The sequence below is a fragment of the Myiozetetes cayanensis genome, unplaced genomic scaffold (genome assembly GCF_022539395.1).
Source record: "Myiozetetes cayanensis isolate MyiCay16 unplaced genomic scaffold, myiCay2020 scf23, whole genome shotgun sequence".
NCBI classification, from domain to species: Eukaryota; Metazoa; Chordata; class Aves; order Passeriformes; family Tyrannidae; genus Myiozetetes; species Myiozetetes cayanensis.
The window spans coordinates 7,100,045-7,124,931 of NW_026087445.1; the positions used below are offsets into that span (position 1 = coordinate 7,100,045).

General features: G+C 52.9%; 1 protein-coding gene across 1 annotated transcript; it reads right to left on the minus strand.

Moving 5' to 3' along the window:
• Nucleotides 1-834: 834 nt before the first annotated feature.
• Nucleotides 835-23,832, minus strand: FAM163B (family with sequence similarity 163 member B). Its single transcript, XM_050320209.1, has 3 exons — nt 23,580-23,832; nt 3,001-3,116; nt 835-2,862 (listed from the first exon to the last, which is right to left on the minus strand). Exons 2-3 carry the CDS (start codon nt 3,091-3,093, stop codon nt 2,473-2,475), a joined length of 483 nt encoding a protein of 160 aa, XP_050176166.1. The 5' UTR covers nt 3,094-3,116; nt 23,580-23,832; the 3' UTR covers nt 835-2,472.
• Nucleotides 23,833-24,887: the final 1,055 nt, after the last annotated feature.

Sequence of the window (24,887 nt, forward strand, 5' to 3'; positions counted from 1 at the left end):
GCAGCTTGAAGTCAGGGGAATCGTGGCTGCTTGGACAGTGATGCAAGCAAAAGTCCCAACAGTTTTGGGGGATCTTGGGGCCATTGCTCTCAGTTGCTTTAGGACTGTGTGTGTGTGTGGCTTCAGGAACTGCAACCCTGAAGCTCCTCAGGAGTTTCTGAGCAAAGAGACTTGATATGATGATAGTAAGAAAAGTGCCTTTCCGAGTTCCCAAGAGGGTTGTTGCTCTGTGTTTCTCCAGGTGTAACCCCCCAGTGCCAGGCTAAAGGCTCACCACTCACACTGGGGTGTGCACCCCAAGTGTTGCTGCATTGCTCCCCTCAGCAGCAGGGACATCCTATGTCCACACGAGAGCTTCACAAACACCACCCCATGTTCGCAGGTGCAGGGACAAAAAGAAGCTCCTCAAAGCCCATGTCAAAGTAGTTTATTCCTTTTTTTTCTTTCTATTTTCTTTTTTTTTTTTTAATTTCTTTTTTTTACTTACCCCCCTCCCCGAGATCCCCAAAATCTTGTACAACAGATCACCAGGTGAAGGTTAGTGAAAGCCAACCGGTTGCGTAGTTTCCAAGCTACAAAGGGAAAGAAATGAGGGGGAAAAAAAGGAAGGAAGGAAGTCTGGGAGGAGAAGTACAGTCACGAGAAACGGGGAGAGAAAGGGCTCAACGCGTGGAAACAAACCCCGGTGAGAACTGTACATGGGAGCATGGCCCGAGTGGTTTCATCCCTCTGGAGCAGAGCCATCGTGCTCCCGGGATGCAGCACCGCAGGGACCAAGCCCAGAATATTAAACACGTACGAAACCAACCCCAGCACCCCCCCCTCCCCCCCAAACCCAAACAGAACCCCCCTGAGAAACCCGAGAAAGTCGAAGATACTCATTTGCAAAGACTGACTTGTACTTCAAAAGATTTCCTGTGGAGTTAAAAGCCCTCGTGGTTAAAAGTAAAATACCCAGCCGGGCTGCAGCACAGTGTCTGTGAGCTGATGGGGCTGGAGCCACGGCTGTTTCTTCCTGCAACATCTTGAAAAAGGAAAGCTGACCCAGAGCACAGCACTGGGGCCACTGGAGTCTCTGTGCAGCCAGTCCATCCTCTGCCAGCCGTCCCCAGGTCCAGCATGATGCTTTTTAACCTGAATAACGTACAGTCCAGGAGAAACAGGGAGGTTTTTTTGTCAGACAAACTGGGAGTATGGTGAGGTTGGAGGGGAGGAATGGAGACAGCCAGGAGAGACCGGAGCGTGAGTCCCCAAGCAGATGTTGCTGCGATGTGCAATTCCTCTCCTAAAGCACTGAAATACTAAAAGGGTTCCTTTACAGCATGCTCGGGGCAGAGGGACACGCTCGGTGACCAGCTCTGTGCCTGCTGCTCTCCCAGCATTGCCCTGGCCACATCCAGCGTGGCTGGCGGAGCGGGGACAGAGCTGGTGCCACAGTCAGGCTGCTCAATGAAAAACGCTAAAGAGGAGGTTTTGCCTAAATCTAAAGTGTTTTCACACATTTCTGGACGGGTGTCATGGATTTTTTAAAAACTAAAAAAGGCAAATAAATGCATATAAAAATGTGCATGCTTGGGGTGGGCACATACACAGTGACCCCTCGTGATACAGAGCCCTCAGTTAGAAGTTGCTTGTGGCGTTACTCGGAAAAGGGATGGATTATTCAGAGAGGTATTCCTCAATCCAAAATTGTGCTGCGTGTTATTTTCATAGCCAGGCAATGCAATGGGTTTGTACCCTCCATCAGGAGACTGTGAGGTCACTCCAGGAACTCCAGGGGTAGGGACAGGCTGTGCGCCCACCCGCCATCCCAGCCCTGAGGGGATTGTGCCTGTCACTCAGGAATTAACGACTGACTTGAGGAGTGAGATGGCCTGGGGATAGTGCAGGGCTGTGCACACACACACACACACACACACTCTCATGGCTGCAGCACAGAGAGCTGCAGGAAGGGGTGGCAGAAGTGTGGGCAGTAGCAGCTCTGCTTTGCTTGAGGACCTTTGAGGGAGTGTGTGTGTGTGTGTGCACATGTGTGTGCCTGTCAGGGCCCCCACGTCACTGCAGCAGCTGGCTGCTGACTCGCAGCACGAGCCATTCTGCAGCCAACCGTGTGCCCCACTATTTGCTCACCGTCCCTCGGCGTTCCAGCCGAACAGTCAGGAGGGGCGAATGCTCCGTAGAAAAGGATGCTCAGTATCAAAATCCTCTTTATAAAAGGGAAAAAAAAAAAAACAAAACCCAAAGCAGCTCTAGAAAACCTCACGTCCCAGCTGCAGCCATCCTCCCCTACACTCTCCTTTGGGGTTTGCTTCGCTACCCCTCTACGCTGCCATTCAGCTCGTCGCTGCCTTCAGCCCTGGCAGAAATACATTCACTTCTTTTCCTTTTTTTTTTTTCCTTTTTCAGAACTCTTCCACGAATTTCGCCGAGTCCTCCCCGCGTGCGAGGAGGTGTGACGGGGCTGCCAGCCCCTCACACGTCGGTGCTGATGCTGCGGCTGCGGGAGAAGGCCTCCCGCATGGCCGAGAGCCGGTTGGGGTTGAGAGCCTGCAGGTTGGACACGCTCACCGGCAGGGCCAGGTCCTCCTGGCTCACCGTCTTGTAGCTCACCCGGTCGCCGCCGTTGTGCAGCTCCTCGGGAGGCTCCTGGAGGAAGAAGGTGGGGGGCTCGTAGGGGCCGCAGCCGGGGCAGCTGGAGCGGCTCGGGGTCGCCTTCTTGCTGAAGGGGGACGAGGCGTAGAGGGACGGGCCGTTGGTCAGCACTACGTTGCGGTTGCAGTGGAGCGGCGGGATGTGGGAGTGCACGGCGAAGTCGGGCTCCTCCTCGTCCTCCTCGGATTCATCCTTCTTGCAGCAGTAATACTGAAAAGGGGATGGCTCAGCTGGCAGCTCCAGACCCCCCCACCCTGCCCCTGCTCCGTGCGTGCCAGCCAGCCCTGAGGACCAGTGGAGTCCCCTCTCCACTGCAGCGCCCTTTGGGGTCACATCCCCCAGCCTTACCTGGAGCCTACAGTAGCAGAGGACGGCGATGATACATAGCAAAATGACAGTTGCTAATATTCCACCTGTGATGACCACAGTCCCGGCTGTCATCCGCCCTCTTCTCCATTAACAGCCTGCAAAAGCGAGTGCACGGGGTGATAGGGTGAGGCTGGTGATGAACTGGGTCAGGCAGAGCCCCAAACCCTACTCTCACCCCCATTTGCAGGGGGCTAGAAACCAGGAGCTGGGAGAGGAAGGGCACGATAAGGCCAGAGCCTGGCACTGGGCACCTGTGGAAATCATCAGGGAGTCCCCATCCCCCTTAAATACCACCTTGAAGGTGCAAGAGGGAAAAAAATCCTTCATGAAGTGGTTGAGAGTTTGAGTGAGAAGCAGCTCTGGGGTCACATGGGGCTCTTCTGCACACGGGAGGGGGGACCCGAGGGAAATAAAACCTTCTGACCCAGGCTCGTGGCACCCTCCCAGCTCCTGCCTGGTGGCAGAGAGCTTTGGTGATGGGACAAGGGGCTTTGCAATAAGGATTTCTGAGCTGTACACATTTTCCTATGAGCCTATAATCCATTTTCCCCATGAAAACAATGTGATATTTTAATTTGGAGTGACTGGAGCTGCTAAGTGAGCCCTTAATGATTGCAGGGACAGGCATGCTCCCCTCCCTGAGCAGCAAGCTGAGGAACAGGATGTGTCTGAGGCATCAGGCTCCTCCACTTCACCAAACCAGTGTTTGGGGGGCTGTTGGGGGCACCTCAGGATGCTGTTTTTGACAGCCATGGGGGAGCTGTTTGCTCACAAATGGTGTGGCTGGGACACAGTGCACTGATCATCACAGAAACACTGTGCCTCAGCTTGGCCCCATGCATGCACTTTGGGGTACCACCAGCACCCTTCTCTGCCTGGAATGCCCTTTAGAGGAATCTGTGAGGAATCTGCTGACACAGCACTGGTAGCAGTGGAAGATCCCTGCTCCTGGCACTGTTGGGTTCACTTGAATTCCTCTCCATCCCACGCAGGGTAAGACACGGCTCTTTGCCACAGGAAGGATGCTGGGGAGACGTGTACCTGCCTGCTCACACCTGCCAGCGGCTCTGGAGACAGCAGCACTAACACTAAAGCTCCAGTAGCCCTTTAGTGCTGCAAACACTGGGCTGGGAACAGGAGAAGAGACATAAATTAAGAGAGAAAATCAAACCCTGACCACCTACTCTACAAGTGCTTTAACAAAGCTGGCCTCCAGCTCATGCTATCAGGTTAAACCAAAAAACCAGTCACCCCAGCCCCAAATTACTTCAGCACCCGAGGAAAAGCAACTGTATCTGTCAGGGATTTAACCTGCTTCCAAAGAAAATAAATCCGTGCCATATTTTCAGGCGCTTAATGTCCTGCTAAAGTTGGGTGAGTGCTGAATGGATAAAGCAGTGTCACGTTTTATGTTGCTGCTGAGGAGAGCGGGAGGAGGGAAGGGAATTTATACCCAGGGTTGAACGGATTCTCACACCGTGAGGCCACGGGGCAAGAGCCAGGCCAAATCCTGCCCTCATTCCCTGGGCAAAATGCTCTTAGGAGGCTCAGGGGGAGCAGTATGGCCATGGGAAGGGTCTGGAAATAGTGCATTAGTGATTTAGAAACTCTGGGTGCTGTTTAAAGAGGGATGGATTTGCTTGGCTGCAGACCTCGGGGGTACCAGCTGGAAATGCCCATCCACGAGTCTTTTGCTGCTCCCATTTGCAATCCCTATGCTGTCCCAGAGCCAAGGGCAGGGTGTGCAGGGTTGGCACCAGGACCTGGCTCAGGGGTGGCCGGACTCAGCCCTGCAGCCTCTCAGGGACTGGTGTTGCACCCATCAGAGAGGATCATCATCTCCTTGCCAGCCCACTATGGGAGGTGGCAGGCAGGGGTCTGCCAGGGAGGGCTCCACGGCTTTCTCACCCATTAATTAAACCCTGGGGGGAAAAGTGAGGGTTGCACAGAGGCAATTTTCACGGTTCTTGCCCAGCTGCGCCCAGCCTGACGTGGCACTGCAGCCACTGCTCCCTCCAGAGCAAGACCATTTGCATTTCGTCCTTTTTTTCCTCCCAAGCCATACTTCTCTGATTAAAGCGGCGTACCTGGAAGCATTAAACCCTCCAGAGTGCAAAGGGGGAGGAAAGCAGAGCATGCAGAGGCCCATAAGCTGAACAATTCCTGTCTAGACCTCCTTTTTACATTTGTTCCTAATTTCACGCTCCACAGGCTCCCAGATTCATATATTTAGCAATAAATATCCTGGTAAGAGGAAGTGCTTTGCAGCTCTGCTGTGGTCTTGGAGAAGGTATGCAGGAGCCCTGGTATTGGGAATGCAGGCATGAGAGATGCAATCCCAGAAGACACTCACTTGGCTCCTTCCTTGCCCCTCGGTAACGTTAGGAGCCCTCCAGATACCGAGGATGCCTGAACACCTCCAGTCCTCCACTTCATCTGAATCCAACCCCCAGCACATCCTCCATCACTGCCAGACATCGCCCTCAGGAGGATTTTAATTCCACACAGGCTGTTTGCCCCCAGCCCAGGAGACTTTTGCTCCAGGAACACAGTCCCCAGCGCCGTGGGGTGACAGGGGATGGTGGCCCTTGGGGTTACTGGGAGTCACTGTGCTGGTGTGGGCTTGGAAGCAAGACTTCCCCCTTCCCTGGCTTTACCTTCCTGGAGTGCAAAGGACAGGCTGTGCTGCAACAAACCACAGGCACTGCATGGTTGCTACAGGCTGCTCCTGCATGAGCTGTTTGCTTTTGGACACAATCCTGTGCCACATGCCTGCTTTTACAGCCTCCTGCATGATGCTGTCATGGATGAGGATGTGGGCTTTGAGGTCGAAATCTTCACTAAGGGCCAGGTCTGTATCAGCTTCTGCTCCCCCCAGGGGCTGGAGGGGGCCAGTGGAAGCTTCTCATGAGCAATAGAGAATGGGACTTGATAATGCAGAGGTGGAAAAGGGGTGGGATGGGAAATCATCCCAAGTCACCCCCCCAGCACCTTGAACACGGCCCCTGGACCACCGAGGGTGCCCGGTGCAGGCAGAGGCTGCTCACAGCTGTGCCTGGTTCCTGCAGAGAGCTCTGTGCATCCAGTGCCTCTGGGGAGGGCTGCGTGGGAGGAAGGCTCTGGAGCAGCTGGGGGGGCTGAGCTCAGCCCATCCGAAGGCTCCAGCTAATACCCGGATAAACCACGGCTCCCAAACGCTCAGCTCCAGGTCCAGGTGCTGGAGTGCTCCAAGCAATGGATGGATCATGTGGACTGGCCTGACCCTGCCTGCTGAAGCTGCAGGAGCAGACCTGGGAATAGGAAAGGACACTGCTCCAAGGTTTCTTTAAGAGACCCTTAAGCACCCAGTGAAACCAACTTGTAGGATTTACAGGTATTAAGAACAATCTTCAGGACAGACCCTTAACTGAATGGGGCTTCCACCTATCCCATCCCCTCCCACTCCATCCTACCCCTACTCTGATCCCCAGGGCAACACAGTCACTCCAAAATCTAGCTGGAAATGCTGTCCTGGCAAACACACAAAAAAAGGGAATGCTGGTCCCACTGAAGTTGTACCTGCACAAGGAGACTGTGTCTGACCTGCAAAGAGCTGTAGTCCACAGCTTGTTCTACTGCAGTGCTACCTGCATCCCCCAGCAGCCCAGGGACCTGCTTCCTCTGCAGCCAGAAGCACCACAGCCCTCTGCTTAACATGGAACTTGGGAATTGCCCTTATTCACCTGTCTCCAGGAGCTGGAGATTTAAACAAAATAGCCAAACTAGGAAGGAAATGAAAACTGGCAGCACAGACACCAGTGCTGGCAGGATTGCTCCTGTCTGGTACCCAGCACTGGAGCAGACAAGAGCTTAGACACCATAATAATAAACACACAGGGATGAACAGACAGCCAGAAATGCCCCATGCTCGTGGGACACTCAGCCCAAACCTCAGCATGAGACCTTGCTCCTCATCCTCACTGTTCTGCTGCTCATAACGGTGGTCCCATTCAGGGGGTTGGGGATCAGCTCTGCCCTGCACTTCCAAACAGCCAGGATGGAAAAAGGAGAGAAAAAGGCAAAAAACCCATTCCACCCTTTGCAGGGAGCAGAGGAGGCCAGAGCCGTGTCCTGAAGTAACACCACCCTGCCTCTCTTGGCTCTGCTCAGCACGAGCACATCCCTGGCTCTGCTGTGTGCTTGGACAAGCTGCTGTGTGTGAGTGTCCTCCAGCACCCGGGGGGGCCTCTGAGAGGGGCAGTGACCCTGTGTCCTGACACAGCCCCCAGGCTGGCCCTCATCCAAGTGTCATCTGGTGGGGGATCAGCTCCTTGGGTCGCTCCGAGGAGAAGACCCGAGGGAGAGACCTCAGCAGAGGGATGATCAGGTTGGGAAGATTAAATTCTGTGTGGAAACTGGGAGTTGAGCAGCTGTGTAGGGGGAAGTCTGACCCTCCGTGGTGGAGGGTCATGAGCTCTCCAGGTCTTGCCCTGGGTGGGCAATGCAGCCGCTTCCTGGCTCATCCCTGAGCAACAAAACCTGATACCAACGCTCCTGACCAAGCCCCGCTTCAGAAAGAAGGAAAAGAGCTCAGCAAGAGGCCAGGGAAATGTGAGAGCATGTGAACGATGCTGGTTATCCAAGATATCACTTTCCCAGGCTGCTGAGTCTTGCTGCTTTCTGCCTCAGAGCTGGGTGCAAGCAGCATTTGGGACCCAGAGTAACAAGAAATTCCCCCTGTAATAAACTGGTCAGGGCAGGGTAGGCTGGATCAGAGCCTTTGATGCTGCAAAGTTTAGGATGAGCTTGGCTTACACTCCTGTTGCCCCCCTCAGTGCCACGTAAGCGTCACAGCTCTGCCCCAGGGCAAAACCTGGAGAGCATCAGCGTGAAGGAAAGCCACTTCCAGCGACCCTGGGAAGTGGGAAAGCAGCAAACAAACTAGGAGCCAAAACCAGTTTGGTGGCAAATACGGCCTCACTTCTGCATTTCCCCCAGTTCCTGTAATCCTACCCAGTCAATGAATAAGAGCTGGGCTCTGGGAATGGCCGGGCAATGTGCCAGCAGAGGACTTCGCGCTGACAGAGCCAGCGGACAGGGCAGCTGCCAGAAACACAGGCAGAGAACGTGGCTTTCCATATGAAAAACACTTTAAGCAGAGGGCCTGCATCACTCCTGTTTGCTTCCTCTCTCCTCCTGACGGCAGCATTCCTGGCCTGGGGATTTAAACAGCCAGGTTTTGGCTGCGGGTGGGCTGGGGAAGGGCACGTGGGGGCTTGGTGAGTGCGGACCCATCGCTTCGACAGGACCACCTGGGTACTCCTCAAAGCAAGGACAAGGTGGGACACCTCATCATTCCATGCTTCCCCATCTCAGCACAAGTGCTTTCCCCATGGGAACGCCCCTGTCTCCAGGCACTCCACACTCCAAGGACTTCTGAATATTTTATGAGCAGAGGGCACTTCACTCCCTGCTGTGCCCTGTTTGGAGAGCGCTGCTCACAAATTCCCAGGCTCATCCACAGCAGACAGGTCCTCCTGGGTGCTGGAGATGGATCACAGGTCCCAGCAGCCCCACATTCCCACCTGCACTTGCCAGGACCACGCTCATCCCATCTCTGCTCAGACAGCAGCCCTTTGCAGAGCAGCTCCTGCACTCAGGAGGGCTTTCCCTACCCTGAAAACGGGAGTTTGCATCACTGTTGATAGTCCCTGGAATAAGAGTGATTTTTCTAAGTCTGTGGCATGTGGGAGAGGGCTCCACCAGCTGGGAGCTGCCTGTAGGGCTGCTGTGGGCTTTTAAACAACAAACCAGAAGAAGGAACAAAACATTTCCTAACCACCTGAAATGGCATGTCCCTGTCTGGTGGCCTTAAGAGCCCTTCCCTGGTTTGAAGCCAACTACAGAGGTCACTGGTACTGGTACAGAGGTAACTCACAGCTCAGCCCACAGTGACCCCTGTGACTGTCCCCTATATCACCCCTCAGCCCTCCTGCCACCGGGACAGACCCCAATACTTCAGCTCCCACTGATGTCCAGGTCAGAAACAACACATTTCAAAGGCAACCTATACTCAGTGCCTGATCAATTATTTACCAGACAGGGCAATGCTGGAATAGTGCTGAGCTCTGCAGAACAGGATCCCTGACACAGGGATCCCAGCACAGCTTGGGTAGGGCTGGGATGGCAGCTTGGGCAGGATGTGCTGGGGATCAGGGCTCACTGAAAGCCTGGGAATGGGTGAGGGCAGGAAGACAACACCGTGGCTGTGGACAGGTTTTAGTGCCCTGGCAGTGAGACTAAGGCTGGAGGTACATCAGACTCATACAGATGGGCATAGGGACGATAAGGGGATGTATCTCCCATACTTGCATTAATTATACTCCTCCAGGAGACTGGAGAAGCAGTGGACTTTCCTCTCCTCTCTGTTTATTCTCATCTCAGCCCTTCACATTCAGAAAACTTCCCTCAGTGCTCCCAAAGTGGTGCTGAGTTAAGGAACAGGTCACGGTGAACTGCTCCTTCTGTCTGCTCTCATTATAATTCAATATAACCACATATAAAAATGGTGTTATACATAATTAAATCCCAGAATTCTACAACTCAAAGTGTTTTGATAAATATTACACAGCAGCCCAACAACGCCTTGTTGTACAAGCTTCTCCCAAACACCGAAGACACACCAGGTATGCATCCCTGCAGGTGTCCCTGCTAGTGACGGTGCTGACATAGAACCACAGGACATTTTGGGTCAAGGGGACCTTTAAAGGTCATCTAGTGCGACCCTCACAACCTGCCAGAACAGCCAGGCTGTATTCCTGTGTAAGAACACCTCCTTAACAACAAAACCCAGGCTGTTTGGGAGATGCATCACACAGCAACAACCACTCTGAATTTTGGGTATTCCCGAAAATTAAAAAAAGCAGCAGTTTATGGAACAATCAGGGATCCTCTCCCACCAGTTACCATTGCCAGTTTTTGAAGCAGAGATTAGCCCTTGGTCTGAATTTCCAGCACACTTAAGCAGGCTTCCTTCGAGGAGCATCGATCCAGGGGATCCCTGCCCTGGCAGTGCGTGCGAGGGAACGTGTGCTCCGTAGTAATGAGGCAATAATGGCACTTAGTACAACCAAATCACGCCTCAGGAAAAATAATATTTGCACAGCTCATCAAGGTGGCATTAAGGCTTACTAAGCACAATGCCAGGCAGGAATTTAAATGACTGCAGATGCTAAACCGGAGAGCAGCAGCGCCGCTGGGGAGGGATGGGGGGAATGCTGAATCACCTGGATGTGTGCTGCCCTTGGGAATGTCCCCTTCCAGTGCCACTGGGGCCATGCTGAAGGCACTGCTATCTTCATTCCGAAGGGACTTGGGAATGTGACTGCAGACACTTCAGCACGGCCAAGAATAAAGCAGGGTGTGTTCACCCTGCTCTGCCCCTCAGTGAAACTTTACAGCCACATCCTAAAAGCATCAGCAGGGATTTTGGAGACATCAAGAGGGATGCTGGCGACTGAGTGCTGACCAGTGCATCCCTGCACACCAGCCCTATGCTGGCATCAATCCAGGAGAGGTAAACCCAAAAAAGAACAGGCCCAAGGAAGGAACTGGTACAGAAGTGATGGACTTGCCTCCAGGTCTGACCCTGCACATGGTGAGCTGCCACAGTGAGAGCTCACAACCAGCCAGTCTCTGTCAGGATTTGAGAGCTGCTGTCAAACCACACCAGAGGGTTTTATCCTCCCCAGTCCCACCTTTCCTTGCCCAAACAATTACACTCTGCTTAAGTACTAGGAATTATTTCCATAGATCAGCTGGAAAGCAGGCCATAATCCCAAACACACATAAGCAGTCCAAACTACTTCAGACAAAAAGAAAAAAAAAAAAGAAGAAAAAAAGAAAGATGTGCTGTCTTCCCTCCCTGCATCATTTAATCCCCTCTTGAGTTATGGCTTAGTCAGCCTGAGATATTAACATTTGAGAGAGCAGGTTTTAGAATTAGCAGCTTGGGATAAGCTACTGCCATCACTGATGAGAGGGGAAGAAGTCAGAGAGTGGGGAGCACCCCAGGGTCTTCTCCCAGCAGGGCAGTTTCACATCCTGGAAATGTCTTATTCCTGATCAGTACTTTTTGCTGCCCAGTTCACTGACCAGGCAGTGCTCCCTCTCCTCACTATCCCACAGGAGAGCTGACCACACCCCCAGCAAGGCACAGTCAGAAAGATCAAAAAACCTTGTCAGAAAAACGCTGCAGAAATTATGCAATTATGAAAAAAAAAAAAAAAGAGGAATCTGTCTTTCAGAAAGAGCAACTCTTTCCAGAATTGCTCCATTCACCTGGATTTTGAAAGCTCTTCAGGTTGAAAACCTGATGGTTTTAGGTTGAAACAGATGCTGCTGCCCCAAGAGCTCCATGGGAGCCAGTTCTTTACACCAATAGCTCCCAGCAGCCTTCCTGCTGTCCCATCTCCCAGTAAATGCCTCAAGAACAGGGCTTCGTGGCTCAGATGGGACTGCTGGGGCATGAGGATAGGAAGAGATTCACACAGAGTCACCTGCTGAGCTCTTCAACCATTTACAGCCCTGGCTGGAGCTGGAGCTGCCTCCTGGTCCCAGGGGGACCAGCACTGCAGCTGGGATGGGTTCAGCACCCTGATCCTCAAACTGTCCTAGGAACAAGGCTTTTACAGGCCAGAGACACTGCACGGAGGGACAACAAGGTCCTGGTACCCCCTGATGGCCATGCAGAGCAGCAGAAAGCAGCAGCTCTCACCGTGACTCCCCCCTGCTGCAGCTCCCAGGATTTGTGGCTCTGGCCATGCATGGAGAATCATTCTTATGGGAAGGCACGGACTGAGTCATCTCTGCTGCCACTCAGCCCTGTGCTAATAGAAACACTACATGCTCCAGAGCCTGTGTTGGCACCTTCTAGCCTCTGCCTCGGGCGGGCACAAAGCCACCCAGCCCCCTGTGCCGGCAGCCAGCCCCAGCTGCACGTTCAGCCTCTGTGCACACCCGAGCTAAAGCTCTGGTTCATCCCAGGACCTCTGGCTCTCCAGCTCTGGCAGTACCATGCCTGAGAGGGAAAGTGTTGCTACGCCAATACCCATTTTACAGACAGGGGAATTGAATCCTGGGCTGGTTAAGGCTCTGCTTTTGAAGACAGGTTGTCTGAAATCTATCAAATGTCAGCCCACTTCCAGACTAAGGGGCTTCCCCCAGGCCAGGCACTGGATGAGCAGCGAGCTGGGAGCAACTCCATGCTCCTACCACCCCCTGCACTGGTGGCTGGGAAGGATTAGCCCCCACACCTGACCTGGTGGCCCCGAGATGTCCCGAGAGGCGGATGAGCCATTGATCCTGAGCCGCAGATGAGCCATCGATCAGGGTGGGGGAGGAAGGGCACGGACAGTGTACATTTCCAGTAAGCAGTAAATCCAACAGCTTTGCATTTCCAAGAGGTATGGACACAGCTCTGTGGGACAGGAAGAGCCTCAGCAGATTAAAGTCTTTGTGAGCTGCGCACCCTGCTCTCCTTTGCTCAAGATTCACGGATCTGGGCTGCGATGGAGGCAGCAGGGAGCTCCCTGGTGCTCATTAAATGCAGCCTGAGAGCTCAGGGACACCCTCCATCCAGCCATCATCACATGCAGGAGGGGGACCAGCACCCCTCTGTCCTTGCCCCGCCTTCCCCAGCTGTGGTGTGGGTGGCTGATGGCTGGTGACACCTCCATTAGCCTCTTGCTGTCCCTCCCCCCAGCATCTCTGAGCTGCCCTGGGCTCTGGCTTTCCATGTAACCCACATATTCCTCACCAATCCCCCTCCTCTGCCCTTGGGAATCAGACTCTCTGCAGTTTAACCTGAGTCTGTGCTTCCAGCTGCTGCTTCAGCATTACACTGGGGGACTCCCTGGGTGCTGCAGGCCCCAAGCAGCCCTGCCTGGGATCTCCAAAGAGATATACGTTGCTGCCTTACCAAAAAAAAAAAAAAAATCAGAAAAAAGGGTAGGGAGTTTCCATAGCTACAGCTTTACATCGCTCTGGCAAAGGTTCTGCTTCAGCCCATGTAATGAGACACAAGCAGAGTGTTTTTCCCACTCCAGCCCAGCAAGGCAGCATGGTGCATGAATAAAGAAGAGAAGAGGAGAGAGTGAGCTCGGGGATTTTGGAAATAACACATAAATGTTAAGGACTGGCACACACTCCCTGCCCTGCCTGTCCTGGGGCACGAGCTGCACTTGCAGATGGGGAGGGAAGGAGCCCTACAGCCCCCCCTCAGCAGCACAGTGAGTGACACAAGCACCTTCATGGTGCTGGACGTGGTCAGAGGCCAAAAACTGCTTCATTGAAATTCCTGTCTGAGTGGTGCTCGCAGGGCTGGACTTCAGGGAGATGGGGAGGTGGCGCAGGCAGTGAATCTGCAGAGATTTAGTGCTGCTGCCAGAGCCACTGCCCGGAGCACCTAGGGGTGGGAGGCTTGCCTGGCTCCAGATCCATGTCTTGTACAATGTTAACGTCACACACTCAGGGCTGGTGTCTGCACTGCAGCTCCACGGGATGGTTTGGTTTGGAAGGGACCTTCCACACCCCTTCCTTGGGCAGGGACACCTTCCACTAGACGAGGTTGCCCCATCCAGCCTCTCCTTGAACACTTCCAGGGATCATGAACAAGAGGGAGATGGGCTTCCTCGTTGTTTGCAACCTGGAGATTTTTCTGCAGGCAGTAAAATCTCCTTATGTTATCTTTTTTAATAAGGATTTATCATTGCTGCATCAGGGGAATTAAAAGAGACCGTCTGAGAGGGTAATTTCCATATTCTGGCAACTCACCATGAAGCAGTTCTGGTAAATTTTCCTTTTTTTCTCACCTTAATTTTGCTACAGTTTTTCCTGGGAGATGAGAGAGGGAAAAATTTAACTCAGAGGGAAAAAAAACCACCCCACAACAACAAAATCATAAGCGAGAAAGCTGAAAAGATAAAGGAACTCGCACAGCTCAGCTGAAAACCCTTATTAGGCAAATAAAGAAACTGAGAAAAACCTTCACACAAATTGCTCTGCTCAAACCCATGTAGGATTCACCGAGCTGCTGGGATCAGATGTTTGAAATATCGACTGTTCTCAGGGACAGCATCTTTCAGAAATCAAAACACGCGTGATGGATCTCTTTGCCTATCGTCAGCACCGGGATGACACCTCCCCTGCCTTTGAAATGACTCCTTGGAGCTGGAGGGGCCCTTGGGAGCGAGGTGGTGGCTCATGCTCCACATCTGCCACCCCCCTGCCACCCCCAGGAGCCAAAGCAACGCTGCTGCTGGCACCAAAACATGGTAAAGTGAGGTAGAGGAGGATGGGAGGCTGGGAGCTCCCACCTGCCCTCCCCAGCTTCTCACGGTGCTGGCAGCTCCCCAAGCAGGCTGCAGCTTTTTCCTTCCTTGCTTAAGTGGTGCTTGACTGGCAGCACCTCAGAGGACCAGAAAATGCCGAGTATTTTGTCTCTGAAAGCCGAGCCTCAGACCGGTGCTCTGAATCACCCCTTGAGCCTTGCTGAAGAGAGGGCAGGGCACCCACAGCAGCCCTGGGAGGAGTCAGATCTTGTAAACCCCGAGAGATGAGCACACAGAAATGCCTCCATCCATCCTGGAAAGCAGGAGACTCACACTCCTGAGCGCTGCCTCACTCCACCTCCAAATCCCAGCTGGATTTCAGCTTCCTTCCCTGGCACGGTGAGCTCACTTCATGTGTACACTCTTGCTAGAACTCATTAGGAACTAGAAACATTCTGGTATTGAATAACAGAGATAATGTGGTGAACTGGGAGCCCACAACCAAATTAGCAAAACCTCTCACTGAACCAACTGTGATTTTCTGAGCTCTCCAGGCATCACCCTACCCCATGGAGCCCTTCATTAACATCCCACCTCGATGGAAAACCAGACAGAGACCTGAAGTTTGAGCCTTGCAAAATCCAGACCTGCAGATGTGAGCATCTTCCCTGCCCACTGTCTGGGAGTGCCCCTCAAAAAGCTGTGCCTGCAGGAGATGCCCCTTGGAAGGTTCAACAGACGACAGATCTCCCCTGAGAATTAGGAATACATTCACTGCTGTCCCAAACCACGGGCCTGTTTAATAAAACACCCTCCAACCTGGCTGCCACCACTCCTGGGCTTGACAGCAGGGAGAGTGGGAGCTCAAGGGAGCCCAGGAATTTCTGCTGTGATCACAGGATGCTTCAGTTCTGCTTCTGGATGGTTTAATTAGGATTATCATGAAAATGCACAGGATTGTGATATTCAGGTTACGAGGCAACGTTAACAGCCGTATCAAACAAAGCCCTTCTCATTACCAGTTCTGGCAAATATTCTCATCTGTATTAATTTTTGAAATCTTCTCTTTTTGAGCAAAACTACAGCAGCAGCATGCCAGTGTTACACATCTCTGAGGCTGAGCAACCCTAATCCTCTGCAGTCAACAGTTCTGCCACAGCCTGGCAATATTCACGCTTTATATTTACTACCAGTCAAGTCAGACAGTGTTTTAAAGACCAACCCTTTGTCTGCCAATCTGAACAATCAACAATGTATAATATTTACAAAGGTATGCAGAAAACAAGTAAGATCAGTGCTTGGTTTCTCGGAAACGGGTATCACACTCTTGCAACCTGTGTAGTTTTATTTAAAAATACAACATAAACAAAGATGTGATGCCAGAAACACAAGGGAAAATAGGTGCAACTAAGAAAACCCCACTTTCTGTGGGCTGAATCTTCTCCCACGAGCTGCTGTGAGAATCAGGAATAACTCTTGAGAAAACAGTAACGCTGAACTGTTGCAAATCAAAAAAAAAAAGAATAGGGAACTGTCTAATATTAATTGTGCTTGTCTTTTATCTCGGGAGGCTATGCCTGCCCAGGGGATGCCACATCTAGTGCCGGCCACAGAGGATCACAGAATCACGGAATCACAGAATGGTTTGGGTTGGAAGGGACCTTAAAGTCTATCTTATTCCACCCCCTGCCATGGGCAGGAACACCTCCCACTATCCCAGGTTGCTCCAAGCCCTATCCAACCTGGCCTTGAACACTGCCAGGATGGGTCAGCCACAGCTTACCCAGAGTAACCTGGACACCACCAGGCCTACCCTGCAAAGAGAAGTGCCCTGAGAGCTCCTGTCTGGGTCAGAGCAAGCTCAGTGATGTCAGCACCCAGTGCTGCAGACCTGAGCTGCCCTTGGAATCACAGAATGGTTTGGGTGGGAAGGGACCTTTAAAGGTCAGCTAGTCCAACCCCCAGCCATGAGCACATACCCTGCTCCAGACCCACCTTCAGCTCTGTCACAATCAGTAAGAAAACAGCTTTGGTGACAGCTGGATGAGAGATGTCACCTGGAGAAACACCTTTAAAGCAGAGCTGCAGGCAGTGGCAGAACAACACAGCTTCGTTCCTGGCGCTGTTTGCACAAGGAAAAGAGTCTCAAAGGAAACCCACAGGACAGCCATAAGTTTGAATTATTACCCCAGCACCTCCTTTGTGTAATATAACAATAAACCCACAAAATTTGCCTAACGACAAAAGCAAATCAACACTCGTTTTCCCTCCCCTCCCAACTCTGCTCCCACTCTCATAGCAGGGCTATTTTTCCCCATATCCCACTGCTAATCTTCCCAGGGCTTAGCTACACAGCAGGTGACACCAATCAGACCAAGACACCTCCTTTCCCTTCCACATGAGAGCCTTATAAATTGCATCCCTGCAAATCCCTGCTTGCACTGGCTTGCAGAGATGGGGAATGCTCCCCAACAGCGAGGCCATGCATTTCCTCAGCCACCGACACCTCACTGCTTGCTCAAAGCTGAGCCTCCAAGCACTGTATCTTCTCCCCAGGGAAGAGTTCAGCTTGGATTGCCACAAAATGCATCCTGTTTTGCAATGTAACCCATGTGTATTTTGTAAAGTGAAGAGTGGCAACGTGCACGCTGTTGTTCTGTGGATGCCGGGGTGGGAAACCAGGAGGCAGAAGGAGCATCGCTGCCTGCAGGGGTGATGCAGGCAGGCACCATCAGGGAGAGCCTCCCTGCACAGCACAGCCTCTCCCCTGGCTACGGAGGCAGAGAGTTAATGGCTTGCCAAAACTCAGGCAGGAGGACCCATGACAGATCTTAAACCAAACCCACACTGAGAGCAGAGGGAATCCGGGTGTAAACCGCACGGCAAAGCCCAAGCAACACCCCCTGCTCAAACCGGGAAGCAAACGCGGGTTTCCGACGAGGAGCTCTGAACTGGGATAGCACTGTCCCTGCTGGTCATCTCGGAAAATACTGTGTTATTTCCTAGGGAAGAAAAACCCCAGACATCCCAGAGGAGCCAAGGTGGAATACTGGGAACAAAAAAGAGCAAAGCTATTTGCAGGTAAGTTATTTTTCTCGCAGGAAAAGGTGCCTGTAAGTGATGCTTTAGCAGAGCTGTGATTCTCTGTAGCACAGCTGCTTTGGGGACTCGTCTGCTGCTTCCCTGTGAAATCCCTTTCACTCCCGGCACGCTCCCGCAGCATCACAGCAAATTCCAGCCTCAGTGGAGCCTGTGTGTCATCTTCTACAACAAAGTCCATGACATCTCTTTGCTCTGATCAGTGCCAGTTTAAGAGTCTTTGAATCTTGAGGCATTTTGATCCACTGCAGCTGAAGTGACCCAAGCTGGGGAGAGGTCGGGGGAGATGATGAAGGCATCACAAGGCTGTGGTGGTCCCCAGAGGGTTTCAAAGCAGCCACACCACCCAGAAATCTGGGTATTTATCTTTCCCTGGCAGCCACTTTTCTGGCATTTATACTGATGTATTTTCCCCTTTAATCCCAAATTCTCTGTGAGCAAAGAGAGGACCTGTTTTCTGCCTGATGCCTGGTACCTCTGTGGGTACAAGACAGCAGGCAGTGCTACAAGAGGCCACAACTGTCCATCACGGTCCAGCCTAGACTTTCAGGCAGCCAAGGAACAAGGGACCACCTGCACAGGAAAAAAATGAAACCACAGAGGACTTTTCCTCCCAGTTTGCTACCCCAGCGGAAGGGAAGGAAATCCCAGCTGTGTGGTGTGCCCACCGCTTGCAACTCCCCCTGTATAAAGAGCTTATGAGCTCAGCCCCTCTGATGAACTTGTACCCAGAGCAAAGCCACAGCGCGGCCTCAAAGCCAGACCTAAAGCTGGTGGTGTGGAGGGCTCCATCCCCCCACAGAGCAAGATCATCCCCTTTATCCCTTGCCCAAGAGAAGCCACCAGTGCAGCCTTGGAAGAGCCTAAGCTGGACTTTAGCAGCAATTCAAAAAAGAAAAAAAAAAAAAGACAGGCTTTTTCACCAAAGCCTATTTTTCAGGCTGGCAGCTTCCTACGGTTGTCTCACCATGTAAGTTTTCTGTGAATGGTATCTCGGAAAGGAAGGAAGGAGAGGATGGGGCTGTGGAGCAGGAGGGCAGGGCTGGAGCACTAGCGGGTGAACAGAAGGGAAAAGGCAGGGATGGAGCGGCAGGCGGGGTGTGTGGGATCTGAACAGCTCCAAGCGGCTCTGAACAGCTCTCCACCAGCACCTACTCTCTCCGCAGCACTGAGACAACCTCACGGCAGCACTGGATGAGGCAGAGGAGGGCTGGAGCCAGTGCCTGGGATGGGATGGTCCTGCTGCAGGCAGAGTGCTCCAGTCAGCTCCAGGGCAGCCCTGGAACTCGCTCACTCCCACTGCCCTCTCAGAGAAACAAAAATACGTGAGACCACGACACGATTTCTGCCCCATCAGGGCTCTCCAAGGGGCATGAAATTCTCAGTGAGCATCAGTCCTGCCTGCTCCGGGGCTGAGGTAAGCACAGAGCAGTGTATCCTGCCAGGAGCACTTGCAGGTGTGTGAGTGACAGCAGAGCCACCTCTCTTCCCTTCTGCCACGTGAGCAGCATCGTTGTCACCTGGGCGAGGGAAGGGGAGGATGGCTGGTACTTGGCTTCTGCTAGAAATTCACTCGCCCTCCTTTTTCTTTTCTTAATGAGCAGGCTATTAACCGAACAGGGACGTGATGAATAAAGACGTGGGCTGCAGAGTGGCTCCTGCTGCGGCCTCCCTGAGCCCTCCAAGCACTGGCAGCCCTCGCCAGCCCCCCTCTCCCTGCACAGCCTCCCGCCCTCGTCTCAGGTGCTCAGAGGCGGTTGCTTTATCCATTGCTAATGACATTTATTTTCTTCTCAGAGCCTCGGGGAGGGCTCTTTCTCTCGCCCTCCCTGCTGATGTGAATCCTGCTGCCCTGTTATGCTGATCTGAGATTTTTTTTTGATTGCTGAACTGCTGGTGATCTCCCCTGCATCCCCCGTCTCTGCCCCCCAACCTGCTCTTCCCACAGCCAGGCACGCATTTCCCAGCCTTGATCCAGCCCACACGGGAGTAAAGAGACAACTTCTCCCAATTTTCAGGTTGGATCAGGTCCCTGACCTGGTGAGGACGGGCTGAGACTTGCCTTTGGGTTTCTGGTAACTTTCCTCTGAAAGGTCCTTCAGAAACAGGCAATTATCACCGTGCCATTAAAGCTTTCCCCATTGCACGGCCAGATAACTCGCTGGGAGCCTTTTGAAATAACCTTTAAACAATAGATCCTGTCTTGTTTACTGAATGTTTCTGAACTCAACAGTAATGCATCCAGATGTCACCCCTGTCTACTGCAGGCCTAACTATTTCTGGAAACACACCAAAGGCAAATTGCTTGGATAATGTCAGATATTGTTGCGAAAAGAATATGACAAGTTTCCATCTCTTTGATGAAGGCTGTGGAGCAGAGACATGTTTCCCAGGGCAGCAGAGCTGCGTGCACCTTCGACTCAGCTCCACGTAGGAGCCGCATCCCTCCCTCCTGGCAGCTCACGGGCAGGTTCCAGAGGCACACGCTTTCCAGCTCAGGAGAAAAATCAGTGTAGCTGTCAAGGAAAGCTCGGCACACTCACAACATCCATGCTGGGTGGTGTGTGACCGCAGGTGGCTTTTGTCCTGGAGGTGGGAGGTGGGAGAGAAGCACCAGAGAAGCTGAGAATGGGCTGAGCTGCCCTCGTGGTGTCTCGGTCCGTCTTGTGCTGTTATTGTGACGGAAGTCAAATGCCAGCTCTGACCCATCACAGGCTCAACAAGCAAGAGAAAACTGCCTGAAGTGAGAGGGTAACAAAGTTCCCCAGCCCTCAGTGCATCTCTCATCTCCGCTCCCTGCCCTGCCAAGGGAGCACCCGTGCACGCTGATGGAAGTGCTGGCACCCAGCAGTGTCCCAGGCTGCAGCTCACAGTGCTGGCCCTGGCTCCAGCAAGAAATCTGTACTCCTGGACACATAGGATGGGACAGAATCCTCATCATTGTGATTTTGGCCTAAATCAAGTCCTGTCCCCCCTCCCAGTGTTGCCTCTGACACAGGCACCTTGAGAATCACATCTCCAGAGGAGCCCCATCCTCCTGCTGGTGCACTGAACTGTTATTAATGGGTCATGGCTGTTATTAGCCTTTCCAGGGAGAAATAGGTCCAAGGATATTTCAAAATGTTATTATGACCTTTAATTTTGTTCCCCAACCTTTCCAGCTGCCCTCTGCCCAGGGCTGTTCTTGCAGGGCTCACGGGTTCCTAAGGTCCCAGCCTTGCCTGAGCTGGCCTTGGCTGTGATCTGAATGTGGCTGAAAGGTCTGAAGAGGGTCAAGAGTCCATCACCCAAACCTATTTGTCATCCCACTGCCAATGCTCAGTGCTGGGGTATATGCTGTTTTCTCAGGCAAAGGCTGAACCAATCCCACCGTAATAAATCAGATCCCAAGGAGAGAAAGAGATGACACATAATGACACGAGAGAAGGCGTAAATTAGATGGGGAATGAGTTGCAAGTTCAACCCAAACACTTGCCCTTCAATGTCACAAGTTGCATCATGAGCTGTGGCTGTGGGAGCCCTGCCAGCACGCAGCACCTTTTCCCTGGCCATGTCCTTGTCCATATCCATGACAACACAACAGACAGGTACCAGAACAGGCCGAGGGAGAAGGTACCAAGTTATCCCCGTTTCTTAACACCAGCACTAATGCAGCTGGGCACTGCGCAGCCACATGAAAAGATCTGAGTTAGGCAAATCCCCTACAGCTTGACCAGCTGCAAAACCCCTCAGTGTCCCACATGCTGGGCTCTGAGGACATCCTGACATGCCCAAAGGTCAGTGGCACAGACTTTTTCGTCCTGTGAGGATGCAGCGAAGCTCTCTGGGCTGCACATAAATGCCTGAGGGAATCAAACTTATTTTTCTCTTTGCTTCTGGCACCCAGTGAAACATTTCAAGATCCTAAAGGGGTGTTCAGGAATGGCTGTAGGGTGAGTGCTCTTCAACTTCAGACATGGGAAACCTTTAGAAAGACTTGAGTTATTTAATCCACAAGCAGCGAGCGGGTCCTCTGTCCCTTGGCCACTTCTGAACACGTTCTCCTCAGATTGCAAAGCCCGTGAGACCAAACCTTCAGGCTTGACTCTTGTGTCACCTACATGAGGGTTTAGGGATCTGCTGGTGCAATGGAAAAGGATCAGGAGGAGATGTGACAGCTAACAGAGCTACCAGTTTTTGCTGGAAAACAGAGAAATGCGGCAAAGATACAGCCAGTAACCACGGCGCTGGCGATGTTCTGCGACTCTCCATGCTCAGGTAGGCACAGGTATTCAAGAACTGCCTGTATTTGTAGTCTGTGCTCACTGACAACAAAACAGAAAGGAGCAAATGCTGTTCCCTTCTCTTCCCCTCACATCCCCACATCCTTTCTAAATGAGAGCCAATGTACTGAGGGGTGATAAATCAAGATCAATCACTTTGCGGGGGATTTTGTTGAAGTTCTTTATCTCCACTGAGCACCAGCACCGCTCCTTAAGAGGTCCTGTCATCGTTCTGCACAGGAATTCTGACTGAACGAGGAGACGAAGGAGGTTACACTTCTAATTACAGCTGCATGGTCTTTAAGGTGTTTAAAATCTCTTTTTCACCAACTGACAGCCCTAGTGCATCTTTCTGCTCCTTCCAGACAAGATGAAAACCAAGTCACAGAGGCTGCAAACAACCTTCAGTTATTTCCATGCCATTGCAAGAGCCTAAACACAGGTGTGAGATAGTTCAGGCACTCACTTCATGCACAATTTATGTAAACTACTTTCCCTGACAGCATTATAATTTAGATGCTTACTCAGTAAAGGCAAGATATGATGACTAAAAAACCCATCATACTGGGTGCTTTTGCTCAAAGAAGTCACCCAGGAGCACCATCTGCACTCTAAAAATTGGGATAACCCACTAAGTTGCCTAAAATGACAGACATCCGTCATCACAGACTCAAGTACACGATTTTCCCACCTAGGTTTTATGCTGATTTCGCTGCTCATTTCAGGCTAGAAGACAATCTGTTGAACCTCAAAGTACCGTCTTCTCTTACCTTTAATTTATTCTGTCAGAAAACTGTCTACCTTAATGAGTATGAGCACACCCCCACTGCCTTCCAAGTTTGGTGATCTGTTATGTCAAATATAAATAATCCTGTCTGAAACCGGTCGATATGGGGAAATGAAAAGCCATCTTCCCTTGGGGGATTTCTCTCTGCCTCCCACAGCCCCCCTGAGCCCTCAGGCTACCTTTAATGTACTGAGCAATATCCATGTGCCTCTGAGAGCACAGACCCAGATGGCTGCTCTATCCATGAAATAGTGATAAAAACAACCCACAGGTAATTGTGCCATCACCTTTCTTATAGGTAATTCTGGATCCCTCTCCATCACCAGTGCTTTGCTGAGTCTGAGTTAGTGAGCTGGTTTGCTGCCTAACCTGAGACTGGGGTGGTCTCTACAAACTCATTGGGATGGAGCAGGGGATTCTGATGTCCTTCGGAGCCAGGACATGAGATAGGAACAAACCCTTGTCCTAGACACATGGCTCCAGGGGAGATGCCCAGACAGGTTATTTAGAGAGGCTGGTTTCAGTCCCATGCTGAGCGTGCAAAGGGGGATGAAATGGAGGAAAAGGACATGACCCCCACACCCAGGAAAGGCATGGGATGGGGGCAGCTTTCCCATCCCATCCCTGAAAGATGCTTTCACGACCTCCTTCACAGACATGGCTCTGAAACTGAAGATGCTGTAGGACCAGTGACAACCAAGCCTGGAGCACCTCAGTATTTTTTATGCTGGTCTAAGGTGGCAGGACTTGCCCGGTCCCCCTGAGACAGGCTATGGGGGAGTGGATGCTGTGCAGTTCTCCGTGTCCTACTCGCTCTGTCTCCCCCCTCCAAACCCCTTCCCAGCCCCACTCCTGGCAGCCGGGGCTATCCTCTGCCTGCTGCCCTCCTTGTGGGCATCCCCCCGGGATGCGGGTTTCGCAGCCGGTTCCCTCGGAGCAGCGATCCCAGGCAGTTCAGGATGCACCGGGAAGCGGGCGGTGGGGGCGGGAGTGAAGCAAACAGGGGGAAAAACACCGCTAAAGACCCCAGCGCCGGGAAAGACGGGGAGAAGGGGCCCGGCAGAGCGGGGGTGGGGAAAGAGGGGGTCCCGCCACGCTTACCTTCAAACGGGGGAATGGGGCTGGATCGCTCAGGTGAGGACCGCGTCTCCCGAAGTCTCCCGCTCGCAGAGCATCAACGCCAAAATAAAAGGACTTAAAAAAAAAAAAAAAAAATTTCAAAAAATAAAAACAGAAGGAAGAAAGCGGTCAGGGGAGCAGTGCGCGGAGCAGGCAGCCGGCAGCAAGCAGCAAGCAGCAGCAGCAGCAGCAGCAGCCACCCTCTCGGCACATGGCCGGGCCGGCGGCGGCGGCTCTGCGGGGGACGCTCCCGCCTCCCCGCCCCGCGCCCCAGCGCCGCCGGGGCCGCCAATGACGGCGGCGGGAGCGGAGCGGGGCCGAGCGGGGCCGGGCCGAGCCGGGCCGAGCCGAGCGGCGCCCCCCCGAGCCCCGCACCGGGGCCGCACGGGCAGCGCCGCGTGCTGCGCCCCCCGCACCCGCTCCCCGCGATGCGGAGGGAGGGAGAAGGTGGACGCCGCCGGGTCCCGACATCCCTCCTCCATCCCCTGCACTGGGATGCGGGTCTGTGCTGGACAGGGGGGAGAGCGGGGACAGCCCATGGGAGATGGGTCGCCCCCCGCCGAGCTGGGGCATCCCCATATAGGCGCGGGGCATCCCTCTACGGAGCCGGACCACCACTCAACCCCCGCATCATCCTGCAGCCGGATCTCCTCCTGACAGAGCCGCGTCACCCATCACAGAGCCGGGGGATACTGGTTTGGCCAAGGGAGCCTCCATCCCCAGGATGGCGCAGGAAAAGAATCCCCGTTCTAATCCCCGGTGCAGGGAAAGAATCCCCTCCCCATCCCCGGTGCAGGGATAAAGAGCAGAAAGCCAAGGCAAACCCTGCAGCACCTCCCGTTTAGCCTACAAGGGTCCCAGGGCATTTTACAAGTGCCATGACTTTGTTCCCTGCTCCGTTTATCGGGAGCTGTGCTGGGATTTTGGATATTTGGTTTCATTAATAGACACCCCTGGAGAGAGACTCTCTCTCCTCTTCCCAAATCCGTGCCCATTCCAGCACAACCTCAGCTTAAGAGTCCTCATCCGCAGCTTCCTCCAAAGGCGCTGATGCTGCGCGGGGTGTGTTCAGCAGCGGTGATTCACAAGGCTTCTTAAGTGCCTTAAGAGCGGTGATTCACAAGATTTTCTTAGTCTTGGGGTTGTGATGACCTCCCAGACCTGAAAAAAACCCCAGAATTTGGGACAAAACCTGAATCCGAGTCAGCGTTACCCCTCTGGCAGGTGGGCAGCCTGCAGAGGCACCACCACAGCCACACGTGGGGATTGTCCCCCAGCCCCAGGCTGGTG

What these genes read in the sequence shown, in the direction of transcription:
- FAM163B (XM_050320209.1), bottom strand. Translation starts at nt 3,093, where the DNA reads ATGACAGCCGGGACTGTGGTCATCACAGGTGGAATATTAGCAACTGTC. An exon ending in TCTGCTACTGTAGGCTCCAG is followed by an intron (nt 2,863 to 3,000) that starts GTAAGGCTGGGG and finishes TCCCCTTTTCAG; the next exon opens with TATTACTGCTGCAAGAAGGA.